The sequence below is a fragment of the Hippopotamus amphibius genome, chromosome 2 (assembly GCF_030028045.1).
Source record: "Hippopotamus amphibius kiboko isolate mHipAmp2 chromosome 2, mHipAmp2.hap2, whole genome shotgun sequence".
NCBI classification, from domain to species: Eukaryota; Metazoa; Chordata; class Mammalia; order Artiodactyla; family Hippopotamidae; genus Hippopotamus; species Hippopotamus amphibius.
Window position 1 is genome coordinate 191,898,459 of NC_080187.1, and position 17,199 is coordinate 191,915,657.

The following is a 17,199-nucleotide window of genomic DNA, read 5'->3' on the forward strand; positions in this document are numbered from 1 at the left end:
TTTTTTGGAGATATTTATGAAAAATTTTGTATTGTCTCATAAAGGCACATGAAAGAAAAAAAGGTATACGAGTGTATTGTTAGAAAGCTCAAAAATATGTAAACAGAAGGCAAATTTTTCCTATGACCAGTAGATGGAGGGAGGTGTTTGATGTTACTATAGAACCAGTTCTATCTGATCAAAATGGCTTTGTAATGTGCGCCCTCTGGAGGATAATTATTTCCTTGTATAAGGATACTTCCTGTGAAGCACTGGCACTGTCTCACAAATGTTAAGATCAGGAATTCAATTATGTTCAACATAGGAAAATCCTTTGGAACACTTCTCTTAGAGTTGGGATCAGATTCTGAGTAGTAAATAAAGTTCGTAACCACTCATTCACTTCTTAATCGTGTAATTTAGGTCTGACAACAATAAAACTGATTATAACTAAAAAAGCAATTAATAAATAATGAACAAGCCAAGTGTACACATCAAACCATGTTGTGATAGTGATGGCTTCTGAGCCAGGTTTTGAAAGATAAATGGGAGTCTGCACGCTGGACAAAACAAGAAAGGGGAAAAGAGAACAGCAGACATGAAACTGTAACAGGAGGTAACTAAACTAAAAGCAGTAATACCGCTGAAACATAAGAAGTCGTTATTAAGTCTACCTTGCACATAAATCCCAAATCCATCCACCTTCCCCCTCTCCCCTGGCACCACCCTAGCCTACCACGCTACTTTTATCTCTCCACAGACTATAATAACTTCCCCATTCTCCTTTTTAACTTTCAAATTCCAATCTTCTTATGGTAAGCAGCCAAAATAATCTTCAAAAAATGTAAAGTATCTCATTCCTCTTCTCAAAAATGGTTTCTCATAGCTCTTAAAATCAAAAATCACCAAAATTTGACTTGATTATGCACCCAACAATATCTCCTGTCAAGCTCTCCCTAATTCACTTTGCTGCAGCCATCCTGGCCTTACCTCACAAGTGGCCAAACTCGTTCTCACCTTTACATGGCATTCTGTTTTCCTTCTACCTGTCTTCATCCCATTAACCACTGCGTATCATTACAGCTTAAGCGTCACCTCCTCAGGGAAGACTTGGAGTAAAGGATCATAGCTATAAAACCTACTCTATATCTTTGGAAATCAGGTCTTCTCTAGTACCTGCTCAATAATACATGGGAATAGGTAGAACGAGAAAATGACTATCCTGCAACCCAAATCTTCAGAACGCACCCCTGAACCTGGAAGTAAAATATCTTTGGTTTACATCTATCACCAAGTCTGAGAACCTGGACTCTTACTCAAAGTCCATTTATTTTTGGTTTCTTGGCCCATAACAGATTAGGGGAAAAAAAATTGTCCAGGATATAAGAGGTAAGTAGAAGCTGAGAGGCACACATGAGTAGGTCACGGAGTTGCCAGGTTAACATCAATTACTGGAAATTATTAAACTGATTATAACATTGTTGAAGACAGGAACCTTTACATTTCCTACCATGTCTGAATGTCTCGTGTAGTACAAAATTAACTACCTGCAACTTCTGGGACCTGACTGGCTTTAGATTAATGGTATTTCTAACCTCTACATCACGCCCCCAAATCACTACAACTGAGATAAGACTTAATCCAAGCCCTCAACATTTTCTGAATATGTTCTTTTGGTTTTTCACATTACATGGGTGAAGAAGTGAAATGTTTATTTTTTGCACAATTGCAATTCAATTCTTAAGTGTTACTGCTGAAATGTATAAATACCTGAGAATTGGCACAACTGATATATTATTGATTGGCTTCTTATAATTAGGCACTACCGTGTTAAGATTTGCAACACCATATTGCAGCCTCCATGACATCACCAACCTGTCATTTGCAGCTCAGTGAATCACACCATCAATACAAACTGCACTACAGCAAACTATTCAGTTACTACACTGGCATGATTTTTAAACTGAAGATATTCGAGAAAATCTTTAGAATAATTCTGTTGTGTAGAATATCTATTATATATTCTATTATTTACACTCAATGATAATGATCTTTAGAATAAACCAGCAATTAAATGTCCCTCAACAAATGCAAATTAAGTCCTTCCCCTCAAGCTATCCATGGTCTGAGACAGATACGCAAATGAAACACTAATACAACACAATAAAAGCAGTAACAAAGACACATACCAGGTACAGTGGCAGCTCAAAAGAGCAGTAATCAACTATTCTTGAATGAGTCAGAAGAAGGAAAAGTTACCTGAACCAGGTCTAAAAGTAGGAACAGAAGTTTCCAGGGATGAGAAAAGGCACCAGAAACAAAACAATTAATGTATGCAAAAGCATGGAAACTTGAAATGGCATTGCATATTTGGAAGAACCATCAATAGACTGACTGGGCTGAAGCACAGGATGTGTGTAGAATTGAGGAGAGATAAACTAGTATCAGACAGAGGAACAGAACTATACAAGTCTAGCAAAGAGTTTAGATCAAATGGAGACCCACTAAAATATTTTATAGGGAATCAGAGTTTGCATTTTAGGAAGAGCATTCTAGTAGTAATGAAGTAGCTCACTGGATACTCTTACAACAGTCTGGCCAAGAGATGATGAAGGCCTGATTCCAAGTGGTACAACAGGGAGAAGAAGAGGAAGGGGATAGAATAGATATACATGATGTTAAGGATGTAAAATAAAAAGGACACATCACCTGGGCACAAGAAAGGGGAAAAAGTTATTTCTAATGACTATTGCTGACTTGGTTACCCAGTGCCATTAGTAAAAATAGGGAATATAGGAAAAGTATTAAATAAATATTGCTAACTGAATTCCCTTATGTCAGATGAAGAGGTGATAACTGTAATTTATAAAAGTATAAATAAAATGTTTCTAAAAGAGAAATTGAAATTTTAACCTACATATTAAGAATGCTTTAAAAAAACAAAGATTTTAAGCAATATATGAAAAAGCAAGCATTTGAAGTATTAAACGGTTTTTTAAAAATCCACTATAGTTCATAACAGTTCCAACCTACTTATATAATAACTCATGTCCTGACATCTTCCCAAAGCAATGTCTTAGCCATATATGCCAACCAAATCTATTCTTCCTTCCCCCAAATATGCCATGCACTTCAAAATCTCTGCTTTGGCATAAACTGGTCTCTCTGCTAGGAATTCTAAACCACCACCCCTCCCAACAAACTTCCCACTTCTCTCCTACGACGCTCCCCAGCTCCAAAACTCTTGGGAAAGGTATTCAGAGGTTACCTTGTGATTCTTCAACTCTTCTTAGCAAAATTAAATTTCTCCTCAGTCATGCTTCTACATGACATGCATGTCTAACATGGAGTCTTGTATGTACGTTGTTCCCACCTCCCCTCTCCCCTCACCTGCCCCACCATGAGCTTCTCAAAAGCAAGAACTTACTGTTACTCATCTTGGGACCCCTGGAGCCTGGTATGTTACAAAATGCTCAGTAAGTGTTTGCTTAATTGAAATGAAAAGTGGGTGAATGTTCCAAAACAACACAACACACCCAACGGGCAGGGACAATTTTGACTCTATGTTGGAATGTAGCCATTACTGAACAGGGTCAGTTTCATAATTCATGTACTTGTGTCTCTTGCCAATAGAGGTCTTAAGAAATGTGCTCTAGGAAAACAAGATTCACCATTAACAGTGCTTCCCAAGCCTTGAGCATGTTTAGACAGCTATACTAGATGCTGGGCATCCAGGACAATAGGCAAAGTCTCATTATCCTCAAGGATTAGATGTAATCCAAGTCCTAGGAAGCCATTTGTGGTTTAGCCATTCATAAAATTAATCAAACTTTTAAAAATTTCACTCAGGGTAATGGATCCTAATTTGTCTACGGTGTAAATTAGATCATTCTTTTATCTGTCCTAAACTTTCGGTCCTCAAATTTTCCAACAAGGTATCAATAAAGTCATTAGACTTGAGCTCCAGTTTTGACTCACCCACTAATTTGTCATGTAAACTGAGGTAAGTCACTCACACTGGATGTTTCAGTTCCTCTCCTGTCAACTATGGGGGTTGAATCCTACAGGAAGTCTCTAATTCTTGCTGAGGTCCATGTGTTCATTTTGGGACATAATACACAAGTACAAATTTACTCTGCTTGGATATTCATACTTTACAGATTTACATTTGGGGTGAAAAGTCTTAAATTTATCTTATTCTTAGCACATAAGAGCTGTCTCCCATTACTTATGGGAGATCTTATAATGATATTCTTATCATTAGTTATCCTTGTTTGAACCTCTCTAATTTCATTATATAGGTTACACCTATGAGGTAATGCAACAGGTCTTTTTGAAAATGCAACCGAACTTATATTTCAAACCAGTCTTCCTTAAAGTAGTAACTTTAAGATGTGGTAAATTATTGGTAAATTATTCCAATTTTACTGACATGGATTATTAAGTAATGCCTCTGAAATTCGTAAGAAAACTAACTTCATTAGTTAGATGTTTCCAACCTAAAATAGCATCATCCAATTTGAGTGCCCAACTTATTTATCAAATCTGACTTACACAATTTTTGACACCTACAAATTGGAGAAAACCTGGCTATAGCTGAAGTTAAAAAAAAAAAAAAAAAAGGCAAAAAAAAAAAGCTGAACACTGTTTACAACAGCAAAAGAAAACAGGCCACATTCTCATCAATAGAGAACTGGTTTAAAGTACAGTAGGTGCATCCACACAATCAATGCAGCTATGAAGAGAAATAATTAATATCTCTGCATAAGTCTATGGAATAGTCTCTAAAATAAATTTAAAAACACAGTATAGAACAATAGATATAATATGCTACATCCTGGTTTAAAAGAGGGGAGAGGGATAAAAATATGTAGTTGGTTACCTATGGGAGGAATGGGAACTGAGCAAACAGGGAATAAATATGTAAAGGAAATTTTATTTTAACATTTCACGTTTCTGAACCACGTGCATGTATTACCTAAAAAGCTAGATGCTTCAGGTTCTGAAGAACTCTAAAAAATTTTGAGCAATGACAAAAATCGCTGTTTGGCCCCCCCCCCCAAGATCAAAGATTTCTGTTCATCATACCCTGTAAATCACCCCCTCTTCCTCCAGCAATAAAATGTTGGTTCACTGTGAAAGGTCTGCAAGAAATAAACACATTTTAACTTTCCTGACACTTTTCATATTTTCCAGAACTTTTTTCTATATTTTTCCCAACCAGCAAAATAAATCTTATTCCCACCCAATAAAATCGTAATATGGATTACATATTTATAGTGGACGTGTTCACTATGTGCACAGCAATGGCGACTGACTCTTCATCTCTTAGGTGAGGGTTTTCAGTTATAGTGCTCCTCCCACAAAGCAGGGCAAGCAACCTATTCTCCCTCTCTACTGACTGAGTGGTTCGCAGAAGGCCACACAGGCCTAAGGTGAATCAATAAAGGTTCTTCCTAGGGTTTAACTGTTGGAGCTAGCAAGGAAGACCCTTTTGCCTTTGGGGTTATAATACTAGGAAGATAACACATTTTATTACAAGATCTTGTGATGTAACATGAAGGCAATTAAGCCAATACAGTGAGGAAAGCAGCCCAGGAAGAGAGACAGAAACAGGAAAAGACCCAGTATCATTATCTAAAAGCCATGAATCCAGCCATATTTACACTTCCTGGTGACGTGAGCCAATACAGGCTCTTTTTACTTTAACCTAGTTTGACATCTATTCCTGTCCTCTCTTACACCGAAGAGTCCTAACTTATCAACTTTTTCATATCACTGAATATTCTTTAGAAGCATGGTTTGAAATGCTGACATACATTCCATCACATGGACATACCATAATATTATTACGTTATTAGTATTAACGGTATTCCCCTATTATTGATAATTTGGGGGGTGTTCCCCCCAATTATTTACAATTAAACGTCTTTTTTGTTTTTGTTTTTGACCATGCTGTGCAGCTTGTGGGATCTTAATTCCGCAACTAGGAATCGAACCTGGGCCCATGGGAGGGAAAGCGCCCGAGTTCTAACCACTGGACTGCCAGGGAATTCCCTGTCATGTTTTTTTTAAAAAGCCTCAACTGCATAATCAAATTTCATCTTTGTGAAGACTACATGCAGAATTCCAAATGTGTGTACAGCATAAAAAACACTGGTCCAGACCACAAAAAGTATATTGTTTGAAAATCTATTCTTAAAGATCCCCGACATTTTGTTTGTGAAGTTTGTAAGTGACTGAGACAGCAGTCTCAGAATGAAATAATCTAGAACCTCCAAGCCCCTTATATGCACAATGAATGACAAGTGAATGTCTTAATATTAAACACACAAATCCCCGAAGCTATTTTTTGCCCCATCCTATATTAATTTACTACTTTTTCAAAGTGTATATTCTATTCATGTCCATTCAAAAATCTTTTTTAAAAATGGAAGTGTTATATTTTAATTTGCTAAACCATGTTCTAAGATTCTTTATAACATGACATCATTTGTCTGATCTTGTTAACATTGTGACAAATAAAAGATTCTGTAAGATATCCTGTAGCTAAGACTCTTTTCTCTCCCCCCAAAAAGTAGACAAAATAAGAAGTAAATCTCTAGGGCATTAAAACAGCTTCTCTTAGGACAAGAATAACAATACCAGTAAACATTCATTCACTAATCACAACTATAAACCTGATTAGGTGACTATAATGAGGGTCACAATTCGGTAATGTAACTAACCAAGTGGAATTAGTATAACTTTTCAACAATTTTTTCCCTTATAATAACATTTAGGTTCAAATATGCAATGCCCTACCTATAACAGAAACTATTAAAGAATAATTTTTGGTATGAAGTCAGTCTGTCTTAAATCCTTTCTAAAAAGGTTATTAGAATTACTAATCAACTTCATGCTAGAAAGACTGGACTGTAGAATTACAATACAGTTAATTTATCTATCACTGGCCTTATTAACTTTATGAATGGCACTATGGCTATTACTTATTAATTGTTACTATCACCACCATTGCATATAAATCTGTAAACTTAACATTGGATTAAAAGATATTTACCAGTACCATCTAGTACTTCTCCATTTACTGCTACATAAATTCCTATGCTTAGAAAATGCCTGCTTCTGCCTCAAGTAAAAATCAAAAAGATCTTAGAAATAAGAGGTCAAGCATACTGAATTAATTTCATGTTTGTTTCTTCCTTTTTTAACCAACTTAATTCTCTTTTCTTCTAGCTTTTGGGCACGAATCATTATTTACTTTCTTGGATAAAAACAGTAAAGTTTTAGAAACAAATTTTTACTTTTTCCAGTGGTATCCTAACTACCTATTTCTACTAGATTGGGCAAGAACAAGAAGTGATTCAGGGTATTAAAATTTATCAACAGACAACTTGTAAAATATATACTGAATATATCTGCAGTTAGGATACTCATGGCTCTTGTTAACATTTTGACTAAAACGAGGTGATGACAAACTTTCTAACAAACAATACATATTTTAATAAAAAAGAAGTTTCGCTAAAACAGCAAGTCAATTCTGACTCTTTAAATCCTAAGAAACGAACAAAGACCGAGGCAAATAACTGTGAATAAAACAAAAACAACTTCTCTTTTGGCAACATGTAAACATGAAATGGCAACCAGTCCCCTTAATCTTTTTTTTAAAACATAGTGGCTTAAAAAATTAACTAAGGAAGTAAAAAATAAATTAATATGATATCTAGGTAAGAAAGATATGGGGAGAGGTCTATTTAACAACGCTGGCGGGGGGAATTATTTAATCATGTGGTACTGTAAAAACTTACTGTTTTTTGGTTAAGACATTTTAAAAAAGGTTAAAACTACATGTTCAATTTTATATTGTAAATGTAGTGTGGGCCCTCAAAGGCTGGAGAAACACAGTCAAATTAAATCATGTATGTTTAATTAAAATCCTTGCAAAAATGAACTGAGTACATGGGACAGCAAGATTCTTATTGTCATTCCTAGACAGTCTCACTCGTAGTGCTAATAAGTCATGTATTCAAAAAACTATTGCTTAGAAAAGAGATAAGCACAAACATGTAAAAACACACTAGTTAAAACAGAAGAAACACTACCACAGTTAAAAAATACCTGTAATATCAGTAAACATGTAATAAATAAAAACACACAAAATATTACAAGTAACATTTTTAATGGACTTAGGGCATTGCCTAAAACTCGCTTGGTCTGCAGAAACTAAAATGCAAAGCAGAAGTCTTAACTATTAGCAAAACTCTACGTTTAACTTTAAGCATTACCAACACCTTTACTGTAACTTTCAGGTAGTAACAAGCATTTCCTTCTCCCTTTTGCAAATATGCCATCTTTCAAAAGGGAAAGATTAACTGGAAACGGCTATACGAAGAAGATTTACACTACTTCAAAATGATATATTAATATCTTGAGACTCTCTGGCACTGAAAATATATGATGAGCCAGACTTGCCTAAGCATCTATTTCATAACTTTACGATAATGCAGCATCACCACAATATACAAGAACCATGCACAAAAACACCCCCAAATAAAAAGCAAAGCCAAGTTGACGCCAATTCTTGGTCCAGATAATCTTTCTTAGTTCTCACACAGATGATGTTTTTGAAAATCAACTTGAAATGTTAGTGGATTTTTAAAAACCTGTAAATCCATTCATAAATTAACCTTTGAATCTTTAAAAATCACCATTCAGCTACATAAATTCGTTCACTTCTACACAGTTGATATCTTTAACTTTGAATACTGGGAAATTTATAAGTCAAGTAAAAAGCCATTGAGTCAATCCCCCTATACCACCCACTCCCCAAAACCCAAACAAAAAACCAAAACCTTCTCCCCAGCTTTTCTCTTTAAACAAAACAAATAGTTAAACTACTTTTTTAAAGCTAGCCTTGCTCCAATTCTCCACTGAACCTTTACCTTATACCAAAACGGACCCTGTACAAGACTAATTAAGCTCTGTTTCCAGGAGACTCCCAAGTGGCGTTTCACTGTCAGGCCTGGGAGCAGTAAGGCCTCCTAGTTTTCGGACCCCTCTCCCAGCATTTCGCACCCGCTCAATTCAAGTGTGAAGAAGAGGGGCCGGAAAGGCTGGGCCCGAAAGGGCAGAGCCGGGGCCTAGACCACTGCTCGGTGCCCAAGGCGGCTCGAGCGGCCGGGAGGAGGGAGGAGGCATCGAGAACCCGACGCCGGAGGCCAGGGGTATCCATGTAAACGGAGGAGGCGCTCGGGCTTGGAGCTCAATGCTTGGGAGCCCCTTCGCTGCCTCCTTTACCCTCCCTTCCCCCATGCTGGAGAAGCAGGGCCCGGGCCCGGTGCGGGAAGGGGGAGGAGGTAAACTCGTCCTGTCACTGCACCGGGAGAGGCTGGAAGGAGCACATGTTCAACGGGCAGAGGCCGCGGCCGCCCCTGCCCCGGCCCCTAAAGCCAGAAACCACCTCCAGCCCCAGGCTTCTGTTCCCTGCGCCTCACCAGGTCGTAGTCCTCCTCATCATCGCACATGAAATCATCCTCCATGTCAGACATCTTGGCTGGGACGGGGGAAGGGGGGGAGGAGAAATTGGAGACAACCTCCTCCCACAATCCTCCGCGGCTCAGAGGCGTCACTCCCAGCTTCTCCTCGCCTTCCAGTACCTGAATGTTTCCTCCCGGAACAAATGAGCTCGCTTTCGAGAGGATTCGCTACGACGCCAAAAGCGATCGCACCGTCCCCTCTTCCTGTGAGACGGTTGGTGCCTTAGCAACTAAACCTAGCAACTGGAGAATCGTCTAGTGCAGTGGCTCTTATTTGAGGGGCCTTGGAAATCTTGCGCTCACAACAAGCAGTTTCCAGCCTCCCGGGCAAGGGAACAGTCTTCTCCCTTGCCTGGGACTCTGGAACCATTTCATTCTGGTGAAAGTAGGAGGCAGCTTGGGACCAGAAGCCTTTTGCGGAGAAAAGTCTGACATGCCCATCCTATGTGACAGGTAGTTATTTTTGCCATGATTATCGATGTGCATTTAGCCCACACATTTCGGTGCGTGGCCCTGTGATGTTTGGAAACCTTTCAGCAGCACGGTTTACACGTAATGTTTGTTTGTAGTTGGCAAAAAGACTCTCTGGGTATCCCAAATTAGTTAGGTATCAGTCAGCTGAGGCATCTGAAGTCTTATTCAGTGGTTCAACGAATTATAAACCTTCACCGCCCGTGGGACCGAATTAAGCTAACAGCTAAAGATCGTTAAAAAAAAAAAAAAAGCATTATTATTGCACAACATCATTAGTAGAATTCGAAATAAAAATATGAAATTGAAATGAAGGGGGGAAAGCTGCTTTTCAAACAGCATTTTCCATATAAGCTTCCAATTTTGTCCACTAGAATTCACAAATTTTATATAGCTATAGCACAGATATAATTTCGGATTCTTTTTGCACCTAGGTATGTAAGAGCGTAGGACAATGTGTGCAATATATTGTTGACAATGATTATTTTAATGGTGGCGTAATAAGCCCTTGGTTGAATATACCAATGCACCGTAATTTACTTAAGCATGCTATTATTGTTATACATTTTGAATATTGCAGCAATAACACCATTTTAAACAACTCTGGAGAGAATATCTTTGTCACTTTATTTTTTCTTAGGAAAAAGTCCAGGAAGAGAAATTGCAGGCTGGATTATTGTTATTATTTTTTCCGTTTTGGCAGTTACTCAGTAAATTCTTTTTTGGGGGGGGAGCCGTGCAGCATGTGGAATCTTAGTTGCCCCACGGGGGATCAACCTATGCCCCCTGCATTGGGAGTGCCAGGGAAGTCTCTGGTTTTTTTAGTAATCGTTTGTTTTTGTGTTTTTTAATAATTAAAAAAATTTTTTTATTAGAGTATAGTTGATTTACAATGTTGTGTTAGTTTCAAGTGTACAGCAAAGTGAATCAATTGTACATATACATATAGCCAGTCTTTTTTTTTTTTTGAATTCTTTTTCCATATAGACCATTACAGAGTATTGAGTAGAGTTCCCTGTACTAAAGAACAGATTCTTATTAGTTATCTATTTTATATATAGTAGTTTTATTTGTCACTCGCAATCTCTCAATTTAGTAATCATTTGAATTGCCATCTTTTTGGTCATAGTTCTTAAAAGTCATATTTATACCAATAATACTGTCTACCTATAAACAAAGTTTTCCTTAGTCTTTTCCTCCCAGCATTCTATGATGAGAAATTTCAAACATACAGAAAAATTCAAAGAATTAGTCCAGTGAATATGTGTATACCCACTATCAGCTTTATTTGTATGTGTGTATGTATTCCCAGTCAATTGAAAGTAAGATGCACATATCATGACACATCACTCATAGAAGCAGCTGTGTATTTCCTAAAAATAAGGACCTTCTCTTTTCACAACATCATTACTACACTAGGAAAATAAATAATTCCCTGATATCGTGTGATACCCAGTCCACGTTAAAATTCCCTTACTAAACATGGACTTTTAGAATTGGAAGTGCCTTTAATGATATCACGTTAGAGTCCAAGGCTTCCCAAGCATGGCAGCTAATTAGAGTATAATTTCCCAAATCCCACACTAGAGGTTCTGATTCAGTAGGTCAGGGGCAGAGTTCAGGAGTCTGCATTTGTAACTTTAAAATAAAATCTGCCTGTAACTGGTGACAGTACATCCCATTTTGCCTAGGACGGCCTTGGTTTAGTACTTTCGTCCCAGAATGGTAGTTACCAGTCTCCATCACTCTCAGACGTCTGGACAATAAATCACATGATTACTCTATCTGAAACCCATAATTATGCAGAAGAGAGAATAGAATCCCAAAGTGATTGAGAGGTTTGTTTGCTGACAGTAATCGGAGTTATGTAGTTTTGCTTTTTAGTCAATACAGCAATTTTGAAATTAATCTATTAATCATGTGCATACTGATCACATGTATAAAACTGCATGTTGATTTGCATTGAATTTATTTATATAATTTGCTGCCTTTTAAAGTAATTCCTTACTCCTACAATGAGGAAAGAATTATTCAAGAAGTCAGTGACTAGGAGCACTAGTAAAAGTGCTTTGAGCCTAGTATCCTTGGCCATCTCCAAATTTCACAAATCTAGTCTGGCAATTTGCTGAGAGCAGTTTAAAAGGTTTCACACTGCTTGGGTACACAAATGCTAATGAATATTTGTTGCATAAATAAACATGTTAATCTTTCTGTGCAGGTAATGCCCTTATATCTGTCTCTACACATCAAAATCTTTTGTCCTTGAAAGTCTATTTAAATATCACCTCATTCACATAGCCTATCTTGAATACTTTCTGCAATTAAACTACTCTCTTTTTCTTGACATCAATGGTGAATCATTAAATTTTTCTTATTTTAACAGAGTTTATTGATTTGACCTGGTACCCTTCTACAAAGTGGATCCTGTGTTTAAAACAATAGTTTAAAAAAAGCTGTTTGAGGTATAATTTAGCAGCTTTATTGAGGTACATTAAACTGCACACAAAACGCACAGTTTGATGATTTAAACATATGTATATACCTGTGAAACCATTATAACCAAGATAATGAACATATTATTTATCACTGCAGAAGTTTCCTCATTGCCCCTTGATAATCCATCATCTTCTCCTCCCTTCACTTTTCCATTGCAACCACTGCTACTTTTTGTCACTATAGATTAGTTTACATTTCCTGGAATTTTGTATAAATGAATCATACAATATGTACTCTCTTTTGCCTGACTTCTTTCACTCAGTATAATTATTTTGAGATTCATCCATGTTGTTGCATGTATCAACTGGTGGTGTCTTTTTATTGTTGAGCTTTCACTTATATGAATATATCACAGGTTAGCCATTCACCTGTTGATGGAGATATATGGCTAACTTGTGGTTTATCCATCCATATATATATACATATATATATATATTTTGGCTGCACTGTGTGGCGTGTGGGATCTTAGTTCCCTGACCAGGAATTGAACCCATGCCCCCTGAGTGGAAGCACGGAGTCGTAACCACTGGACCACCAGGGAAGTCCTGTTGATGGATATTTGAGGGTTTTTTTTTTTCCCTAAGTTTTTGGCTAATATAAATAAAGCTGCTGAGGACATTTGAGTACAATTTTTTGTGTGGACATATGTTTCACTTCTCTTGAGTAATGTGGTAGACAGACTCTAAGGCACATGAACTTGGGTAATCCTTTCTGCCTTGAATGTGGATGGGATCTGTGACTTGCTTCTTTCTCCATCCCCCACCCCCCGCCCCCAGCTTTACTGAGTTATAATTGACAACTAAGTGTGACTTGTTTCTAACCATTAAGATAGAGCAAAGGTGATGTACATGATTATGTGTGCATGATTACATTATACTAGATCGTAAACCCATCTTGTTGGGGAAAATCTCTATCTCCCTTGCTGATTTCGAGAAAGCAAGTGACCATATTGTAAAAGACCATGTGGCAAGGAGCTGAGTGTGGTTATCTGGCCAATAGCCAGCAAGAAATTGGCTTTTAGCCTGATAATCCACATGGAATTAAAGCTGCTAGCAACCATGTGATCTTGGAAATGAATCCTTCCCCAGTTGAGCCTTAGATAAGACTTTGTGAGACCCTAAAGCAGATGACCCAGCTATGCTGTGCCCCCACTCCTGAACCACAGAAACTGGGAGATAATCAATCTGTATTGTTTTATACTGCTAAGTGTGTGATAATATTGTTATACAGCAATAGATATGAATGCAGGTAAATACCTAGTGGTGGAATAGTTGGATTACAAGTATGTGTATGTTTAACTTTTTAAGAAACTCTCCAATTGCTTTCCTAAGTGTTTTTGCCATTTTGCTTATCCAACAACAATGTATAAGATTTCTAGTTGTACCACATTCTTGTCAACACATAGTATGGTCAATTGTTTTAATTTTAGCTACTCTGGCAGGAGTATAATGGTATATCATTGTGGTTTTAATTTGCATTTCCTTAGTGACTAATGCTGAACATCTTTTCATGTACTTATTATCAATGTATCTTTGGTGAATTATCTCTTCAATACTTTTGCCCATTTTTTTTCAAGTTTCTGTTATATTTTATTTTTAAAATTTTTTATTGGAATATAGTTGATTTACAATGTTGTGTTAGTATCAAGCGTACAGCAGAGTGAATCAGTTATACATATACATGTATCCACTCTTTTTTTTTTTTTTTTAAGATTCTTTTTCCATATAGGCCATTACAGAATACTGAGTAGAGGTCCCTGTGCTATACAACAGGTTCTTAGTTATCTATTTTATATGTAGTAGTGTGTATGTGTCAGTCCCAGTCTCCCACTTTATGCATCCCCCCGTCTTATCCCCTGGTAACCATGTTTGTTTTCTACATCCATGACTCTACTTCTGTTTTGTAAATAAGTTCATTTGTACCCCCACTTTTTTTTTTAGATTCCAGATATAAGTGATATCATATGATATTTGTCTTTTTGTGTCTGGCTTACTTCACTCAGTGTGACAATCTCTAGGTCCATCCATGTTGCTGCACATGGCATTATTTTGTTCTTTTTTATGGCTGAGTAATATTCCATTGTATATATGGACTACATCTTCTTTATCCATTCCTCTGTTGATGGACATTTAGGTTGCTTTAGTATATGTGCTGCCAGAGCAAGCACCTTTTTAAATTGGATTGTCTTAGTACCATTGAGTTGTAAGTGTTCTTTATGCTTTCTGTTGTTTTTAAGGAATATTTGCCACACCGCAGGGCACTGATATTTTTCTCTTATGTTTTCTTCTAGAAGTTTTATGTGGTTCTAACTCATACATTCAGATATATGACCTAGTTCAAATATAAATTTTGTTTATAGTGTAAGTTAAATGTAGAGGTTTATTATTATCCTTTTTGCATGTGGTTATGAAATAGTTCCAGCATTATTTGTCAAAAGAAATGATCCTTTCCCTATTGAATTGTCTTGGCAGTTTTGTCAAAGATAATAGACCCTTTAATTCCCAACAGAATTTGACCCTTTAAGAGTATATTTTTGATAATTTTATGTTATCCTATATTATGATTATTTTGTGTTTATTCTTTATTAAACTGAAAGCTCCTTACTTACCTCTGAATCTCCTGAAACTCAGCAGGCTCAGTGAAAACGTGATGTATTTAAGTATACTCTAGCATTCATTACTCCTCACTGATGGATTGAAACATATGGTTACCCCAAATAGGCTCATGATTTGGTGTCCTTTCAGACCAATTACCTTAAAATTTTTTTTCTTTTTTTTTTGGTTTTTACTACATTTACTTAGGCTGAAGACAATGTTAGAAAGGCAGAAAAGGAGGACTCCCTTTGTATTAGTCAAGATCTGGACAGGAAACTCATGGCACACTGGAGAGGGAGTGGGGGCAGTAACTGAAAAGAGTTTATTGAAGGAGCTATTTACAGAGATGGGGTAGGGTTGAGGGAACCCACAAGAATGGTGAAACAGGGACTAGCAACAGGCTGGAAATCCCATTTCTTGAAGGCTTGAAGGGGAAAAGAGAAGAAATGTTTTTACCAGAGCCCAGTAAAAGTGGGAGCCCTGGAAGATGGACCCTCCAACAGCAGCCGTGGTTATAGGGAAACAGCTACTGCCACACTATGGCAAAAGTGTGGTGGGGTGTGTGAATTCATGTGTGTGTGTGTGTGTGGGTGGGTGGGTGGGTGGGTGGGGGTGGGTAGTGATAAATACCTCAACTTCTCTGTTTAACTGTTCTCTAGTATTCTGTCAGTGACCAACCCCAACCAGAAGCCAGAGGGTTAAAGGAACCCAGGTGCAGTCCCTAGAGATCAGCTTCCAGGAGGGTAGAGAAGGCTGAAAAATGGATCCAGACGTCAAATGGGGGGATTTCCCTGGTGGTCCAGTGGCTAGGACTCTGTGCTCCCAATGCAGAGTGACTGGGTTTGATCCCTGGTCAGGGAAATAGATCCCGCATGCCACAACTAAAAGATCCTGCATGCTGCAACTAAGACCCAATGCAGCCAAATAAATAAATACATATTAAAAAAAAAAAGTCAGATGGGGAGTAAACAGTACAACGTTGTCATGCAATTCAGCTGTAGCATAAATTATATACTTCACTCAGGGGAGGAACCTTCTCTCCTTCAAAGGCAAATTGCTGACTGTCTGTTGTTGTTGGAGCATATCCCTTGATTTTACCAGCCAACCTAAGTGGCTTATCAAAATGTTATTTCCATCTACGTTTAATACCCACTCTTTCCTGAGAGGAGCTCTGATAATACAGTTTTCATGATCTCATTACATTTCCACCTTATAGATTGATGCTCTTGGCTTGTTAGTTGTCCTTTTAATCTGTCTAAGTCTATTCAGATTAAATAAAATGATGCATGTAAGTGCATGGTGTTTACAAAGTACTCAGTACATGTATCCTTTTTAACTTAATCAGCTACTCATAGTATCCCTTCAGAAGGCTCTAAACTGCAATTACATCTTTCATCTCTAAAATTCCATAGTGGGAGTATGCAAATAAAGAGTAAGTAGGCATGCTAGGGGTTTCCATTTTTTACATTGACTTTGGCCTTGGAAAAATGTCTCATAAAATGCAATTACACAATTTTAGCAATTTTGTTTGCCATTTTCTCTAATGCCCACTTGTTTTTCTTTGCACCCAAAATGGTGACCATACCTCCCTAGTTTTGTGAAATGAACACACTTTTTTGTTGTTGGTGGTGGGCTACGCCATATGAGGGATCTTACTTCCCTGACCAGGGATGGAACCCTTACCCCCTGCAGTGGAGACTAGGAGTCCTAACCACTGGGTCGCTAGGGAAGTCCCTGAACACACATTTCAGCAAGATGTATGGTGTGGTGGCAAAGTAGGGAGCTGACACAATTATACTGTAATTCCAAAATAGTTTTTATTTATTTTCTCTACTGAAATCAGTACGTTCTTTCAGTATGTTTTGCGTTAATCCTCCTGTGATTCCCCTGTGAGCTAAAGCCACACAATCTTCAATTGACAATTGACATAATTTGTGCATGGAATGCTATACCTGCATTCCTTTTACTATTCCCCATACAACCTTCTTTTAATCTTGGAGACTATCAAACTTCTGCTCTTTAGCAATCTACTTCAGATCCCAGAGATTCCTGTTTATCCTTTTTGACTCCTTTTATTTATTTATTTATTTTAAATTTTAATTAATTAATTAATTGGCTGTGTT

At 37.3% G+C, this 17,199-nt stretch overlaps 2 protein-coding genes across 3 annotated transcripts in view; one reads left to right on the forward strand and one right to left on the reverse strand.

Moving 5' to 3' along the window:
• The window catches only part of COPS2 (COP9 signalosome subunit 2), a 28,717-nt gene extending 19,134 nt beyond the window's left edge, over positions 1 to 9,583 (reverse strand). For both annotated transcript variants that reach the window (XM_057722735.1, XM_057722734.1), the window contains exon 1: positions 9,474 to 9,583. In XM_057722735.1, the coding sequence (XP_057578718.1) occupies positions 9,474 to 9,527 (54 nt within the window). In that variant the 5' untranslated portion in view covers positions 9,528 to 9,583. The remainder of the gene's footprint in view (positions 1 to 9,473) is intronic.
• Positions 9,584 to 9,786: 203 nt separating this feature from the next.
• GALK2 (galactokinase 2) overlaps positions 9,787 to 17,199 on the forward strand; it is a 125,227-nt gene continuing 117,814 nt past the window's right edge. Inside the window, exon 1 of the mRNA XM_057722718.1 lies at positions 9,787 to 9,968. Within this exon, the coding sequence (XP_057578701.1) occupies positions 9,949 to 9,968 (20 nt within the window). The 5' untranslated portion in view covers positions 9,787 to 9,948. The remainder of the gene's footprint in view (positions 9,969 to 17,199) is intronic.